Source organism: Carassius gibelio, chromosome B11 (assembly GCF_023724105.1).
Source record: "Carassius gibelio isolate Cgi1373 ecotype wild population from Czech Republic chromosome B11, carGib1.2-hapl.c, whole genome shotgun sequence".
Classification (NCBI taxonomy): domain Eukaryota; kingdom Metazoa; phylum Chordata; class Actinopteri; order Cypriniformes; family Cyprinidae; genus Carassius; species Carassius gibelio.
The window spans coordinates 7,005,124-7,026,333 of NC_068406.1; the positions used below are offsets into that span (position 1 = coordinate 7,005,124).

Below are 21,210 nucleotides of genomic sequence, written 5' to 3' on the forward strand. Positions count from 1 at the left end.
TGAAATTTGCAAATTAATGGAAGTTGTGAAAGATCTTTTCATTTGTGCTGTGGCATACAGTATGTAGGGCAATGACTTCCGTCCATTAGTTTGATTGAATGAAGGGAGAATCTCAACACGAGCTTGCAGCTGATTGTAAGAAAGGGGTGGAAGTTATACAGACAAACTTATTGGTGAAGTCCTGCATACATCATCATAGAGAAGGTTGTGAAGAAGTGTTGTGAATTTTTATAAATTAAATAACTGTGTGCCATCTCTTTTTTTTTTTTTTTTTGCTTATTAAAATTGCAGTTTAACAGAAATATCTGTGCTTCCATACTGTCAAATATGTTGCGTTCAAGTCTTTCTCGAAAGTTTTTATTTAGTTTGCAAGTCGTAATTACGGCATCAGGTGATTTCATATCACTTTGGTTGGAGCAAAATGGCGACAAAAAAAAAATCAACACCATTTTTAAACTCATCTTCTACGAAGTAATAAGTAAAGAATGTGCATCCATGTGTTTTTGCTTTTTTGTTTTTATTCAATGTATAAAGCTTCTGATAACTGAATTGTTTATGTATTCATATCTTTTTTTAAGGCTGTCAATCAATTAAATTCGTTTTTCTTATCAATCACATGGTGTAGCGATTTAATATCCCTGTGATATCAATGAATTAATAATAAAAAATAAAAAAACATTCTAAAGAAGAAACTAAAACTGCCAGCATGTGGTCGTTCAATTCATTCAAATGGCTGATTCATCCAGGAATTAAGAAAATGGCTGTATCTATGAATGGCCTTTAGATTCATTGATTCACATGATTCGTTCAAAACGCAGATTCATTCAGAAAACTAAACACTGCTATCAAACAGACGCACAACAATTCTGCTGTGACTTTATAGGTAATATTTTCATTAGCAAAATTGAGCAAAAAGCAGACAAAATTGTGTTTAAAATATAGCACATTACTGACTTCATATTTACTGAACTGTTGTAGAAAAATCACATTTGCACTCTTGGACATAAACAGCACTCGACTTGTGAAAAACCTCATACAGGCCTTTTTTTGCCCCAAAATCTTAAATTGTATGATGTACGTGTAGTTAAATATTCAACTATGTTAAAATATTTTAATCGCATTATGTTTCATAACTAATTAATTATAGCGTTAGGCCTACTTTTTTATATCATATTTTTTTTATATGCAACTTAGTTTTATTGTAAATGGCAAAAAAAGAATCCTTTCATTCATTTTAACAAATCGACCAAAAAAATACAGAATAAATACATATGCACCTTACATTGCGTTAAATAGGTTTTCTCACTGACACCCCCCCAACTCAGGACCTTGGGAGTTGAAGAAATTTCAACGAGTTTCCCACTTGTAATTAAAATTTTAAATAGAAACTATGTGTTGTTTATTAAAGTAAAAGTTTACCAAAAAAAATAAACATTGCCTTAAAAAGTACTCGCCTTTACGCCATCGAAGATACAGATGAGTTTGTTTCTTAATTCGAAACAGATTTGGTGAAATGTGGCATTACATCACTTGCTCACCACTGGATCCTCTGCAGTGAATGGGTGCCGTCAGAATGAAAGTCCAAACAGCTGATAAAAACATCACAATAATCCACAAATTTAAGTAATCCACATGACTCCCGTCCATGAATGAACATCTTGTGAGGTGAAAAGCTTGTTTGTAATAAACAAATCCATTGTTATGTATCCATCAAGTGATCAATCATTTTAACTTTAGTCATCTTTTCATATCCATAAATTGTTTGAAGTTAAAAACGTGGATTATGTGTGATGTTTTCATCAGCTCTCATTCTGCTGGCACCCATTCACTGCAGAGGATCCATTGCTAACCAAGTGATGTAATGCTAATTTTTGGGCTACATTTCTCCAAATCTGTTTCGATGAAGAAAGAAAAACTCATCTGCATCTTGGATGACCTGACGGTGAGTACATTTTCTAAAATTTTTCAGTTTTCGTGTGCTCTATTCTATGGGTGAACTGTTCCTTTGATATTACAGAAATACTTCACAGTACTTTCATGTGTCATTACGCTGTAACACAGACACCTGAAAATTAAGTGTAAGCCAGTCAATTTAATTAACAATAATAACCTTGCTTTGGAATCGTGTCATCTCTGACTGCCCACGGTTGAGTGGTGTGTAGTTTAGAAGAAGTCAAAGACGAGGCCTCCACTATGCCTGAAAGGGGAGGAGGAGAGAAGGGGAGTGGGTGAGCGTACATGTAGCAGACAGGAGAGAAAGAATGAGCCTCGGTGACTCATTCAGGTGCTTCTGTCGTGTTGTATTGCCAGTGGGGAGGTGTGTGGGATTCCCGGCTCAATTAGAGCCCACACATGCCACACACACACTCATCCAACCCTTCTGTAAGTCAATGATAATCAGCTGGGCTGTAAACCTTTGTGGGGGCCGTGAAGACTGAGACTCAGGGGTCATGGAGGAACATGTGCGACATTAGTTTATGCATTCTTCTTTAACTCTTTTCTATTATGCACTAGATTAATACAAAATCCACCCCCTCATAGACTTTAGTCAGAATAGACGGCATATTTAATTTGAATGAACACAAGGCTGTGTGGGAGGGAAGTACAGTCTGTTCAATATGTCACAAGCTGCGTTCCTACGCAGTGTTCACTGCTCCCTGCACTGATCAGACCATTTCTGAAAGATTTTTTTTTTTTTTTTACATGACGTAATTTGTTCATTTGGAGTTCCCTGAAATGTCATCCAAGATGAAATGTCAGGATAAAGTACGGGTCAGAAGTTTCGGATCAGAATTATTTTGAATGTTTTTTACAGGAGTTTCTTTTGTTCATCAAAACTGAGAAATACAGGAACAATATAATACTGAAATTGTTAAATACAATTTTTCCATTTTAATATACTGTACACTACTTATTTATTCCTGTGATGCAAAGCCAAATTTTCAGCATCGTTACTCCAGTCTTCAGTGTCACATGATCCTTCAGAAATCATTCTAATATACTGATTTATTATCAGTGCTGGCAACAGTTGTGCTGCTTAATAGTTTTGGGAACCTGTGATACCTTTTTTAATGATTATTTGATGAATAAAAAGTTAAAAATAAGAGCATTTATTAAAAAAAAAAAAATAAATTCTAACAATATACCCTACAGTTCAAAAGTTTGTATTCTTTCTTTTTTTATAGCTATTGAAACTTTTATTCAGCAATAAAATTTAAATTGTTAAGAAGTCATATATATTATATATGTTGAATATATTGAATGCTAAAATGCTGTTCTTTTTAACTTTTCATTCATCAAAGAATCCTGAAAAAAGTATCGCAGTTTCAAAAATAAAAATAATAATAATATGGCAGCACAACATTGCCAACATTGACAATTCTAATAATAATTTTTACAAATATTTTTTTCTGTATTTCTGATCAAATAAATGCAGCCTTGATGAGCATAAGAGACTTATTTAAAAAAACATTACTAGTCTTACTGATCCCAAACTTTTAATCAGTAGGGTGTGTGTGTGTGTGTGTGTGTGTGACACACACATACATACATGCAATTTAACTTACAATATGTACAGTAGGTGCCATGTCAGGTATAATTAACGTTGGACTGTTGAATTATTGAAAATCAATATATACATTTATTGGAGTTTGTGTATATTACAAAACTTATCAAAAGTGCAAAAAAGAAGCAAAGATGCAGTTATGTGATTGAGTCAAATTATCAGTCTCTCGCAGTCTCAAACTACCTACAGACCACTAAAGACAGTGGATTAAAATAAAGCTGAAATACTTTTCCTCACTTTTGTGAGATGTTTTTGCTCGTTGCCATCTCGGTACGAGAGCTCATGCCAGCTGCTCTGGAACTGTCACATTATGCTGTTGTTAGTAACATGTCTTACACTGTGTTTATAATAGGCATGAGACATTTGATGGAACCAAATGAGAGCTGTCTCCCTTCTCCTCTGTCTGGTTTTTCTCTAGTTCTCTTTCTCAGTCAATGCACTCAGACCTGGTTTCATAATTGTTTGGCATCCCAGGCTATAGGCAACAGGAAATCTGATTCCGGATCCCCTTGGTAAATATTTATGAAGCATCTCTGGGTCAGTTTAACAGTCTAGAACATTGTGGCAGAGATTCGTCTGGACGAGTGGAGATCTGGTGTCAGAACAGCTCTCTTGGAGACGGATTGATTAAAGCTGTTAATATGAGCTGTGAATCTGCAGTAACACAAACACTAATTATAACACCATGACACTTTCGGCTCCACCCAAACAAATTTGCATGCTGTGGATCAATCCTGTGCCTTAAAGGAATATTTGAGGTTCAAAACAATTTGTGCTCAGTTGGCAGCACTTGTGAAATGTTGCTATACCACAAAAACTACTTGCGGTTTCAACCATGTAGCAACAAGTAGGAAACCATATGTGTACAAGTGCGATGAAGTTGCTTAATTTAAATTTTTGTGTTAAGTTATAGAAAATTTTACAACATTTTTACCATGACATCATGAAGCAAAACCCCAAAATGGTTATAAATGGGCAAAAAAAAAACTTTACAGCTCAAATAATTTGCCATTTTTACAGAATAAATAATGGAAATTAGGGATTAGTGTTTTTATTTTTTTTAAGACAACAAGGGATGAGTAATTATTTTTTGCGATATTTTTATAATATAATACAAATGCTTTTGATTGATTTTATCTTATCACATGCCTCACTTTCACTACAGACTGTTGCGTTTTTTTCTCTCATGCTACATTGCATTCTGAAAGTATATTGTTTGTTTCTGAAGTACTAGTAAAGATGTACTAAGCCTAGATATTTGCCTTTTTCTTGAGTTGACATGCTATTTTTTTCTCTCTCTCTGTCCTAGGATTAAACATGCCAACATAGTTTCCCTGGAGGACATCTTTGAGAACAAATCCCACCTCTACCTTGTCATGCAACTGTGAGTGATTGATCATTAATTTCACCTTTGCTGTCGCCCCATATTTTCATGCTTCCTACATGGAGTATGTGAGCCCACCTCCAAACAATTCAGCTCTTATCTAGTGCAGCTGCCATGTGCTGGTTGCCGTTTTTAGCTCCTTATCTCAAACTCGTTTATTTCCGTGACTTAAAAGCTCTCAAGGTTCAGATGATGTGTGGCTTTTATGGTAAACAAATCCCTAAAGATCTCAATGTTGGCCAAAAGCCAACTTTAAAGCATCTGTATGCAACAAATAAAAATGCAAAGGCATTATTCCAATGAATATTATTGCTATCAAACATAATTATAGACATTTAGACCCGAAACATTCTCTACATAAGTATATGAATATAAACACTTTCATTGAATTCATCCATAACACAATGCAAGAATGTGTTGCGATCTCAGCCAAAGGGAGCGCTGTCGTGGCATATGTCATGTTTTAACAAAGTACACTTACTTACATGTGTTTTCTAACATACTAAAATAAAACATGACTGTTTCCCGAAACTCCAGTAACTTCTTTCACACATCTGTTGTTTGAACATTTGCTCAAAGAATTGAAAGTGAAGTAATAACTTCTGTTTCTCGATCGCTTCAAGATGGAAATGTCAGGTTCCCTCTTATGTCAAATGATTCTTTTACATTTTTATACACATGCACGTTCTTCAAAAACCAGGTTTTGATTCACTTTACAAACGAACAGATACAAAATGAAAGTTGTGTATACATACGGCATGATATATAGCTGGAGTTCCATTCGCACAAATTTGCAAACGTTCGTTGGAACTTTGGTTTCGGGAAACGCTGATTCATTGAACTAAGTCGATAATGAAATAACTTGAGATCATAGTTTGCTAACTATGCCTTTGCGAAATGCACCGCTTGTCTTGATTTTCAAGCAAAGAGAGAAATATTTTGAAAATGCCTCCTACAGTTGATTTACTTATTAGATGTGAACTGAAAACAAAAAAACAAAAAACAGTTTTAACGAAAAAAATGACATTTCATCTTCAGACCAGACGATTCCCACAGGAGACACACAGAATAATACTAGAAGCTATCATGTGTCTTTCTAACAGGCCCCATACAGCTACAGAGAAGCAGGTACTGCATGACTGTGTGTGTCACCCCCCTCGGCTCTCTCTCGCCCCCTCATAGTGTCAACCTCTTTAATTACTTATGTGCCAGAGAGCCTCGCTATTGTCTTTTCCACTGAGAAATCAAGGAAAAGGATAAACAACCACACACACACACACACAGGCGCATAAGCCCACTGAACAGAGCTGGGAAAATATGCTCACACCTGCGTCTTCACACCTACTATCTAAAATGTCAGTAAGAGAGAGAGAGTTAGTTGCGTGTATAGAGAAGAGAGAGACAGATTATATCACGGATGGCAAGCAATGGAGAGAGACACACGGCGAAGGGTCGTTTTCCACAACTGAGGTGTTAACAGAGAGATCAAGAGTGACAGGATGACAGAAAGGGAAGCGAGAGAGATGTTCATTGTCGTATTTTCTGGGTGATGGCAACTCCGCATGCAGACAGCAGGACTTCAAGCTTGCCTGGGCTTTCAGCTCAGTGAGAGATTAGCTCTGCATGCATGTACATGTGTGTGTGTGTGTGTGTGTGTGTGTGTCAGCACCCACAGTCTTGATGCTTCAAATACCACAGACTGTGAAATCCCACCCTCAGCGTTCCCTTCATCCTACACATGTGAAGAGACAAAACACGGTCACTTCTGAATGAAGTTTCACTGCCTCCGCACTGTTTGTGTTGAGAAGGAAATGGACAACATGTCTTGTGCAGATGGATTAACCTCACAGAGAAATGCTGATATGTTTCACCCCACTAATTATACTCTGCCCTTAATGAAATGATCCTTAGGACCAATAAGACTAACTGCATTTGTGAAATTTATTTTTACAATTAAGGATATTTCCCCAAATTCTCATTACTGTAATTAAAACAATCAATTTTATTATTAAAATACAATAAAAACAATATAATCTAAGATCACTTGTCCACATAGAGAAGTTTTTTTTTTTTTTTTTGCATTACAGAAATGATAATTGTGAGATAAAATGTTTATATATATATATATATATATATATATATATATATATATATATATATATATATATATATGTGTGTGTGTATATATATGTGTGTATATATATATATAATTTTTTTCTTGTTTGTTTTAGTGCCTAAAAATAAACATAGATCTGTTAAAATAGATTGGGTAGTGTAACCACTTCTAAGGAATAAAATTGACTTCCTGCTGCAGAACTTCTATGAGTCATCTTTGAAGTTTACTTAAACACAATGAGATATGTGTAAAAGACAGAGACTCTACCCAGTCAACATAAAATGAGTAAAACAGCTTCCTCTGGTGGTTGTGATGAAGTACAGCATCACCATGTGGTTCTGCTGTGATCCTGCTGTGCGCCAGTCTGTCTGGGGTAAAATATAAAAAATCAATATTGCAAAGGAGTGAGCATGTGCGTTGGTGTGTGTGAGAGACACAGACACCGAAAACAGCTTTGCAAGCATCTCTCTGTTTTTCCATTGGCAGGGTGTCTGGTGGTGAGCTCTTCGACAGGATTGTGGAAAAAGGATTTTACACAGAGAAAGATGCCAGTAAGCTCATCCAGCAGATCCTGGATGCTGTGAAGTACCTGCATGACATGGGCATCGTGCACAGAGACCTGAAGGTGAGACAGCAGGCGATCTGGAGGAAAACAGGTCTGATGGAACAGATTAAAGGAGTTGTTTTTTTTTTTAACCACAGAGTGTTAGAAATCTGTTCTGAAAGTTTTGAATCTGCTTAATCGTTTCATTCAAGAGTCCTTGATGGTGCTCTTGATATTAATAGTTGGGTCTTTGCCTCCAGGGATCAGGAAAGTAGTTCTAGGTAAATGGATCAATCAATGGATCCAGTCCCATTTTTAGAATGATCATTTGGGTCAGTGCAGTGACCTAGTGGTTGACTTGAGCATGTTGAGCCCCATTTCACATAATGGGAGATGTGAGTTTGAAGACCAGACACCAAAATCTAGGGGATGTCCCTTTCAAAAAACCACGTTGAACTCTTTAGTACATCTGGGAACTACTCAAACACCCTAGAAAACACATAGAAACTCCACTCCATATATATATATACAGTACTGACCAAAAGTTTGGACACACCTTCTCATTCAAAGAGTTTTCTTTATTTTCATGACTATGTAGAGTCACACTGAAGGCATCAAAACTATGAATTAACACGTGGAATTGTATATGGAATTATGTACATAACAAAAAAAGTGTGAAACAACTGAAAATGTGTCATATTCTAGGTTCTTCTTTTGCTTTGATTACTGCTTTGCACACTCTTGACATTCTCTTGATGAGCTTCAAGAGGTAGTCACCTGAAATGGTCTTCCAACAGTCTTGAAGGAGTTCCCCGAGAGATGCTTAGCACTTGTTGGACCTTTTGCCTTCTGTCTGCGGTCCAGCTCACCCCTAAACCATCTGGATTGGGTTCAGGTCCGGTGACTGTGGAGGCCAGGTCATCTGGCGCAGCACCCCATCACTCTCCTTCTTGCTCAAATAGCCCTTGATGCCTTCAGTGTGACTCTACAATTTTCATAGTCATGAAAATAAAGAAAACTCTTTGAATGAGAAGGTGTGTCCAAACTTTTGGTCTGTTCTGTATATATACAAACTCGATTCCAAAAAAGTTGGGACACTGTACAAATTGTGAATAAAAACAGAATGCAATGATGTGGAAGTTTGACATTTTAATATTTTATTCAGAATACAACATGGATGACATATCAAATGTTTAAATTAGTTGATTTAAAATTTCATGGCATCAACACATCTCAAAAAAGTTTCAGTACCCGGATCATTCTTCTACGGAGCATATGTTGTCCTAGAACTTAGATATACCTTTCAGCATTGATGGGGTCTTTCCAGATGTGTAAGCTGCCAATGCCACATGCACTCATGCAACCCCATACCATCAGAGATGCAGGCTTCTGAATCGAGCACTGATAACAACTTGGGTTGTCCTTGTCCTCTTTAGTCTGGATGACATTGCGTCCCAGTTTTACAAAAAGAACTTCAAATTTTGAATCGTCTGACCACAGAACAGTTTTCCACTTTGCCACAGTCCATTTAAATGATCCTTAGCCCAGAGAAAAAGCCTGCGCTTCTGGATCAGGTTTAAATATGGCTTCTTTTAGTTTTAGCCAAGAGTGGCGAATGGCACGGTGGATTGTGTTCGCCCACAATGTTTTCTGGAAGTATTCCTGAGCCTATTTTGTAATTTCTATTACAATATCATTCCTGTATGTGATGCAGTGCCGTCTAAGAGCTGAAGATCACGGGCATCCAGTATGGTTTTCCAGCCTTGACCCTTACGCACAGAAATTGTTCCAGATTCTCGAATCTTTGGATGATATTGTGCACTGTAGATGATGATAACTTCAAACTCTTTGCAATTTTTCTCTGAGAAACTCCTTTATGATGTTGCTCCACTATTTTTCGCCGCATCATTGGGGGAATTGGTGATCCTCTGCCCATCTTGACTTCTGAGAGACACTGCCACTCTGAGAGGCTCTTTTTATACCCAATCATGTTCCCAGTTGACCTAATAAGTTGCAAACTGGTCCTCTAGCTGTTCCTTATATGTACATTTAACTTTTCCGGCCTCTTATTGCTACCTGCCTCAACTTTTTTGGAATGTGTAGCTCTCATGAAATTCAAATGATCCAATATCTGGCATGTAATTTCAAAATGTCTCACTTTCAACATTTGATATGTTATCTATATTGTATTGTGAATAAAATATAAGTTTATGAGATTTATGTCCCAACTGTTTTGGAATTGGGTTTGTATATATATATATATATATATATATATATATATATATATATATATATATATATATATATATATATATATATGCCACACACAAAAGGTTCAAGTGCCTATTTGTGTCTCTTTCTTCTATCACAGCCAGAGAACCTGCTGTACTACAGTATGGATGAAGACTCCAAAATCATGATCAGTGATTTTGGTCTGTCAAAGATTGAGGGTTCAGGGAGTGTGATGAGCACAGCGTGTGGCACTCCTGGATATGTAGGTAAGACACACCTCCATGCGCAAAAGTATGATATGCGTATATCTGGATTAAACCTCGGCCTTTAAGATTTTAACAAGATTTGAGGGTAATATACAATACATAAACCAACTAAGAATACCAGGGAAGTGTTTTGTCTGGAAGTGTAGTTCACATCCAGGTGTAAACTCAACCTAACATCAGTCTTTTCTTACTTTATAACATTCTTCAGGTTTACCTATGAGCCCTCATCTCTTTTTCTTTATCTCTTAGAAAAAGTGTTCATGTGTAGCACTAGCCATAGCTTTAGAAATTAATGTTTCAAACTGGTTTCCTCAGGCACCCAATTTTAAAGCATATCCTGTATGTGTGTCAGGGAAAATTAGATGCATGTTATTTCTATAGAAAAAGAGAAAAACTGAAACTTGGATAAGAGTAACTATGCCACTTACACATGGATGAATGAAAGCAGAAGAGAAAGCAACAACTTATCAAACAGTGTATCTAGAACCAGTATTATCACCTCAACTACTCCCAGTTTTTGCACAACATTAGAATTTGCCCCTGAAAATTATAAGCTATTTATTTTTGTCAGATTTTGTCAGTGGCCTTTAGATTTACGTTTCAGGCCAAAACTATAGTTTATCAATCGATAAATATCTTTAATTAGTCATTTATTCATAATTAACACTGTATTATTTTATAAGATAAAAACAAATGCATGCTTTAAAATATAATTTTAATGTATTTCATTAGATTAAGATTTGTAACTTTGAATATTTTGGAATACTTGGTTTATGGTTAGGGTTGTTTAGTCTACCTACTTACTAGAAAGTGATCAATTAAACTGATGTTTGATCCTATTTATTCTGATCTTCAGCTCCTGAGGTTCTGGCGCAGAAGCCGTACAGTAAAGCTGTGGACTGCTGGTCAATCGGCGTCATCGCTTACATTCTGTGAGTTTGACTATTACTGCTGCTTACACATGTTCATACTTACGTCTTTTCCCTTCTAATGGTTTGCATTAGAAAGAATTCAACCGGACTTCTGTTTGTCTCCTCTCAGTTTATGTGGCTATCCACCATTTTACGATGAGAACGATGCCAAGCTCTTTGAGCAGATCCTGAAGGCAGAGTATGAGTTTGATTCACCGTACTGGGATGATATCTCTGACTCAGGTATAACACAACATTTCCCTTAAAACTTGAGTTTTCCTTCTTTCTTTTACCAAACACTAATGGTTGTCAAATAGATTTGTAGTCAATGAAAATATGACTTTTATGTCTGGCAAATCAAACAAAAGAATCTCTCAAGAAACTGAGGCCAAGTTATTTTCTCCCTGTTTCTTTCTATCTTCCTCTGACAGTTGCTATGTTTCTCAGCGACATATCACGGAAACAGTTATGTCATGTTCTGATCTTTCACACTGTGCTCTTTTCTCAGCTAAAGATTTTATTGTGCATTTAATGGAAAAAGATCCCAGCCAGCGTTACACGTGCGAACAGGCTCTTCAGCACCCATGGTATGAGTTCAGACGCCACACTGAGACTAATCGTCCGTGATACTGTAAATCTCACTTATAGCACTCTTATACTTGGAGTTTTGCAGTATGTCATGCAGCAATTTAAACAATGATAGCACACATACATACACATATTTATTGCCATAACCACATTATAGTTGCCATATGTTGTGGCTTTGCTGCTTAAAAAGGCAATGAGACTTTGTCATGAACCGTCATATTTTAACCTTTCAAACATCTGTCAACAGATCCAACAACACAATGAGTATCTTTCCCAGTTCCACATAATCTACAACTACTGAATTCTTTCCAGCAACATCATTTATTTATGTTGTGTCATTTCAAACCCTTATAACAAAAAAAAAGAGATTGCTCTTTCCATACAGTGAAAGTAAATAAAAGGGATGGATGTTGTAGAACGTTTTTGTATGAAAGGGAAACTTAAATGTCTGCTTTGTCCTTCAGGATCGCTGGAGACACAGCGTTGGATAAGAATATCCACGAATCTGTCAGTGCCCAAATTAAGAAGAACTTTGCCAAAAGCAAGTGGAAGGTATATCCGTGCCTATATGAGAGTGAAAGAACCCCATCTGAGAATGTTAATGAAGTATTGAAAAGCATGGATTTTTCATGGTCTTCTTTTTCTTACTGTCATACACAGCAAGCATTTAATGCCACAGCAGTAGTTCGTCACATGCGCAGGCTGCAGTTGGGAACCAGTCAGGAGGGCCAAACGCAGTCCACCCTGCCCAACCCCTGCCACGGGCACCTGCTGCTGCCCGAGGGGGACGAGGACGAGAGCTGTCAGTATCGAAACACGTCACATGTTTACCAGTTTTTGCATACATATTCGTCCAGACAGACACTACGGTTACCTGCCAGTCATAGTAAAACATAGCAAATATTTATATTGTCATAAAACATACTGTATATTTACAGTATTAGACTAGCTTTTAGTCAAGCCAGATCATATTTCAGCCCATAATGTAAAAAGAAAAATGACATTTGACATTTTGTTTTAAGATTTTTTTTTTTATTATTATTTAAGAATATTTGCCCATCAGTTTCATTACGGTAATGTTAAAGCAATCTAATTACTTAAATTACTGTAATGTGGAAAATCTAGTTTTTTTTGTAATATGGTATTGAAAATTTAGTTTTTCATTTAAATCAAGTTAAATACAGCACAACATACTACAATAATGTGTAAATATATTAAAATATAAATATTAAGATTTTTTTTTATGAATGAATGTGTGTGTATGTGTGTGTGTGTGTGTGTGTGAGTGTGAGTGCGTGCTTAATTTTCACAAAAATCTTTTTTTAAATCTAAAATCACTTCACTTTCTTTTTCCATTCATCCATTCATTCTCCAAATTTCATATTCTATGTAGGGTAACAGGGAAGCTGGCACCACATTTTCTTTATGCATAGCATAATTTCAGATTTTTATATTGACAGTGGAGTGAAATATGACATGTTCTTGAACTGTCATTAGTTACTTGAGGACAATTTCTAAATAGGTAGCCTACTTAAAGGTACAGGTTGTAGGACCTGCCACTAGAGGGCGCACTATCAAAACAATAACAATCACGTGGTTTGATGATGCTAAGAAGGGATGGGATTTGGTGTTTTCTACCCAACCGTTGATGAACATCAATCAGACAGAAAGAAAAATCATGACAAACGCGAGTTCAACGATTTGCGGGAGTAGATTACACACAAAGTCAATGCAAAGACGCGATCAGATTATGGATCAGATGCGTCCTCGCGCAGGTCTAGAGACGCGATGCCCAGGGTTTGGCATGTATGCCCCATGGTACTAATCTTGCTGATCGTTATAATAGCATACGTTTTCTGTAAAGATACGAATCAAAACAACTCACCTGTCGAGTAAAACACGAGAGATCGGCATCTCTTTCTAGTTGTCGCAAAGCTACTTCCGCATTTGTCCACGACGTTGTTGTCATGTGGTTTCTACGTCAGTAAAGGCGGTAACATGGGGGAACTAACATCATTGAGGATTTTCTCATGATTTACAAGTAGTTGAAAACATTAGAGATATTGTTAGTAATCAGCTGGACAAAATATATAACACTAGCCTAGTGGTTTTTGGATATTTTACTGCAAATATCTTACAAATTGTACCTTTAAGAAGGACTAATCTCTCTCTCTCTCTTTTAGCCCTGCGGAGGGAAAACAGTGGCTGTTCTGAGGGTGTCAGTGATGGAAATGACATCCAGAACTGCACCTACCATGTCCATTCTACTAGTCGGGTCTGAGTGTCAATCATCCTGCAGTAACCAATGACTGACTGTCCTGTTTTTCCACTGGAGTCCTGCCACACCCCGAGTCCGGCTGGGAATACTGAGTAGTTCCAGCTTCCTGCCACTTGGAGGCGCTGCAATGTAAAGAACCAAGGTGGGAATGGGGTCACTACTATGGAGCGATTCTGTTTAAAGAGAGTTCGAAAAGAGACAAGATTGCCACAGGCACTTCATGGGTAATATATGCTATTGTGGGAGCTGGATAGAGATTGGACAGTGTTTTAACTCATACTTTTACTTTAATTTTTCTCTTCCTGAACTAAACGTCCTTAAGCCTGTTTCTCTTTAAATTCAAAATGTGACAGTGGCTGTTGGTATGTGGCCTGATTAAATGCACATTCATTTTAGATTTGATAACATTTTATGAGATTATGAATTTTGGCCTTAGGTTATGCTAAGATTGAAAAATTTAAATGCACATCTTGAACGATAAGAAAAAAGGTTTCTTTTCAACTAAGGTACGGACAGATTTCATATTAGATTTTACATATTAGTTGTGTTGCCACATCTCAGTTGCATTGTACATCCAAAATAAACACTGATTAGTGTAAATGACATCTTAGCTTGTTTTGGAAATATTTAACGTCTTTTTTTTTTACACTAAGTCTTCACAACAGATCATTCAGTCAGTATGTTTAAGAGCGTCTTTCTCGCTTCAAATGTTTTCTGCGGTGCCTTCATGGATTCAGTATCAATGTTTTACTCTTTTTTTATTATTATTATTATTATTTGTTTAAATATGTTTTGATCTTTTCAGTTGGGAATGTTGGAAGCTGTACATGTTAAACCATCAAATTCACCTACATGGCATATATGGCTATTCTAAGCTATGCACTGTCGGTGGACGCTTTGTAAGTGTCTAATGTTTAATGCTGCCATCCTGTAAATATTGCAAAGCTGTTGTCTTTTGTAAACCCCTTTCTATTATACAACATTAAAAATACTCAGGGGAGGAACTGAAATCAGAGAATTGTGATATACTGAATGGTCATTTTTCAAGAAAAAACTATAGGATAACATCACTACAAGGCTGTGGTCCATATTATATAAATATATTTGACAATTTGGATTCTTTTCGATGTTGGAACCTGTATGAAAGTAACCTCCATTAAACAACATGAATGTGTGACTTGACTCCAATTTTATTGTTTTGTTTGTTTCCATTCACTGCTGTCCAGAAGTTAAAGAAAAAAACATTAGATGGAAAAACTTACGAAAAAAAGTCACATAATAGAAATCTCCAGATGTTTGCGGAGAAAGTTTTCCACAAGTTGGTTGGAAGATAGCGGTTTTCCGTAATCCATTGGAAGACGTCTGTGTTTTTTGTTTTGTTTTTAACAAATATGATTATGATGAAAAAATGTCTATGCTGCAGTGCTGAATTCTAAACAATACCAAAAGCTTTGGATTCATTGATATTGTGAAAGTACATACAAATATAATTGAAGTCCCAGACCTGTTTAATTTGTGACAGCTGTTTCATAGTCCCTTTGTCATTTTCTTTGCAAAATGTTTATAATCTTGAAGGTTTTCATCACATATGTAGAACCATTAGTTAACTCTTTATTCTGGTGCTGACTGGCTCTCAAAGGTCTGCTTTAAGAGGTCTGTCTACCAATACATAAGAAAATGTTAGGTTGGGGGGAAAAAAAAACACTTGCATAAATTAAGGTATACAAAACAAAAATGTATAAAAAAAAATTAAACTTACGAATTCCAATGAACAATTATTTGATTTAAACAAATTGTTTGATTTTGTTCTATATCTGTATATGCTTTCTGAATTTATTTTACAAATGTGGTGAAGACAGATGAAATCAAAAATATAAAACATTTATAATAAAAGGCAATGTGTCGTGTGATTTTGCCTGCAGTGTTGTTTGCGCAGACTTCCTGTATTGATCAAGATGCCAATATGAGATGATGGGTCAAAGAATCAATTCTGTTGTTGCTGTTTACATGCTCTGGTGTTTTCAAAAATATATAAATGATTGCACAGTGATGCACAAGTGGCGTTGTGTACTTTAATGTGTTTAAATGTGATCATGGTCACAACAGTGAAAACGAGGATTTGCTATTTATATAAATACATGTATATATAGGGTCTGAAAATATTGTCTGGTTGAGCATCAAGACAGTTAGCAAGGTTAAACTTATGCTATTTTATAAGGTTGAATGTTTAAGTATTGGTGCATATGTTGCTGTGTGTGTTCAAGCATGGTGTGGTGATTTATGTACATGCATAAAATGTATGTAAATACACACAAATACAGTTACTCAGTTACGCAAATATATGCTATCGTTAAATGTAAAGTGCAAAAAATATATACATATAAACATTTACGAATTGAATTCTACATCAATGGAAACCTCTTAAATTCTTATTAACAATTCTGTATAATTGTTTTTTGTCATTGTTGTTTTCTAGGCTGAATGGCAACATTGAACCAACTATACAGGCAGGGACATGAATATTATAAACCAACTATGTTTGGAGTGCAATACTAGTGTGATGTATACTTCATACAGCACATTATATTGCCTGTCATAAAAATGTAATTGGTATGTTGCATTTCTAATTTAATGTAAAAATGAGTTTTCATTGACCACATTAAAAAAATTGGCAAAATTAAATATATTTTTAAAAAGTGCCACAAAATATGGCTGCCAAGAACATTGCATCATGGGATACAGTAGGCAGTGTGCTCTGCTATATACCACACAATTTTGGCAGGGCTTAACCCGAGTATTCTATTGCACTTAGTAAACCTACTGTGCAAACAGTAAGAACAGTATGATAGTTTGCCATTCCGAACATTAGGATTATCCCTACTCTTTATGACACACAAATGAGTTGATAGCTACCTCTCTGGCTTCGAAATGCTTTCTGCAGGAGTCGTGGTTTGCATTTGCTTATTTCTTTTGGACAGAGCATGTTTTTGACAGTATCTTGGAAAAGAACACAGCATGAAAATGTACCAACTTGAAACAACTCAGGATTGCAACAATGTTGGATTTGCATTCCTAAATTACTTTTTGCAAACCCAAACATTATTATCATCGGCCTTAGTAATAGTGAATATGCAAAATTAACTTCAAGGGCTTGACTCTTTAAAAAGAATGTCTTGCCAATTTTAGTTTGTTGGTCTTAAAATTGAAATTAGATTTATTCATTTCTCTTTCTCAATGTAACATCGATCTAACAGACAAATTTAAAATCAAAATGAGATTTGCTTCAAATTTCATTTTATAATAAATGTATTTACATTGTATTTCAGGGTTCCTTTTGATTTTAAAATACTAATGACAGTATGTTGTAAAATATGTATAACCATAGGCATATATACATACTGTTAAGCCTTTTTGTAAGATGTGTACGCTGTTTTGATCCATTACTTGTATGGATGCAGAGCATCATGGGTATTTACTGTATTTTTTCATAATGGAGTGATTGATATTGACGCCAATGATTTGTATTTTTAAAACATTTGTAACTGTAAAGTGGATTAAACTTTCCTTGTCTATGCACTGTTTCTGTGTGCTATCTAGTATGTTGAAAGAGTGAGAGAGTGAGAGATGAGTGGACGGATGTGGTAGAAGTGAATAATTGCAGGTTATGGTAATAAAGGCCTACTCAAGCATGTTTTTTGAGAGAGATTTTTTTGGTGTTTTGGGGTTGGGGTTAGTATTCCCTGCACCACAGTGGAAATTCTTTTGAGTTCTTGGCCTGTGCAGAGTGTGTTATATAAACATCACTTTCAACTGATTTTTTTTTTCAACTGATCACACACATTTTCAAAACTTTACCTCTCTTTTTCAAAACTTTACACACAAATCCAAGAACTGCACACACAAAATGGCTCTTGCAAAATGAAACACTGCATTCAAAATATCAAAAACACATCTCAAAAGCAGACATTTTTCTTACGTTGCAGACACCTTTGCCATAAAATACTATTTTTTTATTTATATAATGTAATATTTTTGGATATATCACATGCACACAGTTATTCAATACCTAAAGCTCTTCTTCCTGAGCGGCTATGTATATTTATGTACAAAACTGAAAGTAACTGGCAGAGAGATGTTGAAAAATTCACAGTAAATACGAAATCAAGACTGAAATCAAACTTCTTTTTTTTTTTTTATTGTAAGCATTTGTGGTTGTGAATACAGTATTACACAGTACGAAAGAAAATAAATACATTCTATGCATCCACTGTTCAAAACTGTCGTTTTGGTGCATGCCTCATATCAGTAATGGAATTCTTAAAAGTATTTGTTCAACCTCAACATCATCTAGTCACTTGTGCACATCATAAAATAAGTTTCTCCTTTTTTTCATTTTTGAAGTTGCAATTGCTTTGGTACATTCATGTAATTGATTATGTACATTTGTCTGATGTTTCCTACATTATCAGTGTTCCCATTATTCATTGTTCTCTACTCCCTGAGCAGGGGAAATCTGTTGAAGTTTACCTCACTTCGGAATATTTATTCACTGATTTGTGCTGCGCAGTGTCTTTACACACGGACAACTGTGATGTCTGTGATGCCCACTTCGCAGGGCACTTACACAGGGTACGTTCGAATAGAACAAATGTCTGAAGTGCTAGGAGAAACGTACAAAATGTGCAGAGCAGTGGGGTGCGAGGACCGGAATTGAGAACCGCTAGTATAAGTCATTACATTCAAAATGATAGTTGTAATAAACCGTCAAGCATGATTTCTACACGCTTCTATTAGTCTTTTTGTAAATTTGCCATGAATTTGTGCTGGTGAATCTTGATTTTCACTAATGAAGAGAATGTAGATCAACCAATGATAAACTAGTTCTCTTAAATTCTTCAAAGTGTTGGATGTAAAAGCAAAGATTTAGCTAAGGGTGATGCTGCCCCTTCCAGTGTCCTGTGCGAGCTGCCTGTGCCCCTTTTTGGAGTAGGCTAGGGCCCACAAAAAGAAGACCAGTTACTGTTGTCATAGCACTATCCACTTAGAGAGATTGGATAACACTGGGAAAATCTACCCATTCCACTTGGAACAGGAACGTTGCGGAAGCCCCATCCTTCCCGAATGAGGTTTTGGAAGCACTTACAAATATGAACATCTCGTTTAGGTGCATATGGAAGATTAGATGTCATTGAAACCCTCATGGAAATGGCAGAAGTCTGCCAGGGAAACACGGGTTCTGAGGTTATACCATGGACTTTACACATATGAGATCCACTTAGGTCTCTACATATGGAACCCAGCTCTCTATCACTTTTCAAGTATTTAGCTAGAAAGGGCTTAGTGCTGGATGTTCTGCCACTTCTGGATGCTGAGAGGATGGAGGGGCTTGACATGGACTAAAGTATGGACACTCTGGAGCAGTCTTAGCAAGCCAACAATAAAACCTGGGCCTCTCAGTGCCTCTACCTGTTTGAGGTGAGAACACAGGAGGATAACGGCTCAACAAGAGGTAAATAGAATCTATCGAAGGTGTTGGGGTCACCCAGCCCACAGCTCTAATCAGGCTGGGGCCTCAGGATTACCTGGGAGTCAGCTGGCCCAAACTCTAGGCATGAATAGTTAACCGAAAATGCATGCAGGTCCCCTACCCTCTGGATGGAGGCTGATGCAAGCAGGAGCAGAGTTTTCATTGAAAGAAACTTTAGCTCAACTGACTTCAATGGCTCAAATGTATTGCTTCCATGCCGAGTGTCCCCTCTGTCAGGGAGTAGAACAACTGGCAGTGAGAGGTTTCTGGAGAGGCAAACAGGTCTACCTGATGTCGCCAAATCAGCTGGACCATCTGGGGATGGAGTCTCCATTGTCCTGGGAGCATAGCTCGTAACACGTCATCAACCATACAGTTGAGCAGATCCGGAATGTAAATGGCACAAAGTGACCTCAGAACCTTCCGAATCCAAAGGAGGAGGTGGTGGGCAAGTTGCGACATGCATTGGGAGTGTAGACTAACTTCTCGGTTGATGTACACAACGGTCGCCATGTTGTCCATTAGGACCAGCACGTGCTTACCTTGCAAGTGCCCCTTGAGATGGTTCAAAGCAAGGTGCACCGCTAACAACTCTAGGCAAATGACATGTCAGTGCAGTTAGAGACCCGTCCGCACATCGATTGAACGAGAACCATAGAAATGGTCTCTGGTGTGGAAGGATCAACACATGAAAGTATGCATCCTTCAGGTCGATGGCTGCAAATCAATCTTGGGGATGGATGCACCTAAAAATGCGTTACTGCAGCAACATCTTGAACGGTAACCAGCGAAGGGACACAACTGGTTGTAACACACTGCCTTTCTTGGGTACAATGAAGTACAATGAGTGTGGTGCGATGTTGGTCTGTCTGTAATTCTCTCTGCCCTCCCTGGATCCAGGGACAGAGAAAACTGCTCCCTCTTCAAGATTTTCAAGATTCTTCACCCTGCCCTCATCCAGAGGAGGGAGAGATGCCTTCACCATCCCTCAAAGAGGAGCTTCCTCCCTCTTTTGGGTAACCGATTCTGGGGCCTCTTGCTCTTCCACTCACTGCTAGGTTTGACCAGGGCTGAGCAGACTGGGACGATTTTGCTGGAGGACGGGTGGACGGGCAGGGTGTGACAAACCGCCTCAGTCTACTTCTGTGCAGCTGAGAGCTGCTGGGCCAAGCTCTTGACCGCATTGCCGAAGAGGCCGGTCTGGGACCCAGAGGCATTAAGGAACCAAAGTTTGTCTGTGTCCCTCATATCGACAAGACACAGCCAAAGATGTTCCCAGCCCAGATAATTTGCGAGGACCTTCGTCACTCGTAGCGCGAGGTCAGTAGCTGTTCGGAGCACTTTCAGAACTTTTGGATCGTAACCAGCCTCATAAAGGTCCTTCAGTGCCTTGGCCTGATGAGCCTGCAGTAATGCCATAGCGTGTAAGGCTAAGGCTGCTTATCCACAGGCTGTACAAACTGTACCTACAGACCCGGGAGAAGAGGCACGGTTCACTTTGCCGGGTGGAGGCAATATTAGCTGCACCACCGTCAAGAGTGGTAATGGAAGGGTAACCAGCAAATTCTTTTCCGGCAGCAAAAGGTTCCATCCATGACCTGGTAAGCTCCTCATGCACCTCCAGGAAGAAAGGCACCTAGGCGGGGGGCTGAGAACCAGCTTAAACCACACTGATAAATGTATCGTCAAACCTTGAAGGCTCAGGACAGGGCCCAGGAAAGCATAGCCGACATCTCCTGATCTGATTCAGGCCTTACTTTCCCCCGGAGGGGCAGATAGTCACTCCGATGCAGTGATCG

At 37.4% G+C, this 21,210-nt stretch overlaps 1 protein-coding gene across 2 annotated transcripts in view; it reads left to right on the forward strand.

The window, feature by feature from the left end:
- camk1b (calcium/calmodulin-dependent protein kinase Ib) overlaps nucleotides 1-17,458 on the forward strand; it is a 47,248-nt gene extending 29,790 nt beyond the window's left edge. For both annotated transcript variants that reach the window (XM_052569277.1, XM_052569276.1), the window contains exons 4-12: nucleotides 4,875-4,949; nucleotides 7,552-7,690; nucleotides 9,981-10,107; nucleotides 10,964-11,039; nucleotides 11,149-11,261; nucleotides 11,527-11,605; nucleotides 12,071-12,158; nucleotides 12,267-12,408; nucleotides 13,790-17,458. In XM_052569277.1, the coding sequence (XP_052425237.1) occupies nucleotides 4,875-4,949; nucleotides 7,552-7,690; nucleotides 9,981-10,107; nucleotides 10,964-11,039; nucleotides 11,149-11,261; nucleotides 11,527-11,605; nucleotides 12,071-12,158; nucleotides 12,267-12,408; nucleotides 13,790-13,887 (937 nt within the window). In that variant the 3' untranslated portion in view covers nucleotides 13,888-17,458. The remainder of the gene's footprint in view (nucleotides 1-4,874; nucleotides 4,950-7,551; nucleotides 7,691-9,980; nucleotides 10,108-10,963; nucleotides 11,040-11,148; nucleotides 11,262-11,526; nucleotides 11,606-12,070; nucleotides 12,159-12,266; nucleotides 12,409-13,789) is intronic.
- The last annotated feature ends 3,752 nt before the right edge of the window (nucleotides 17,459-21,210 follow it).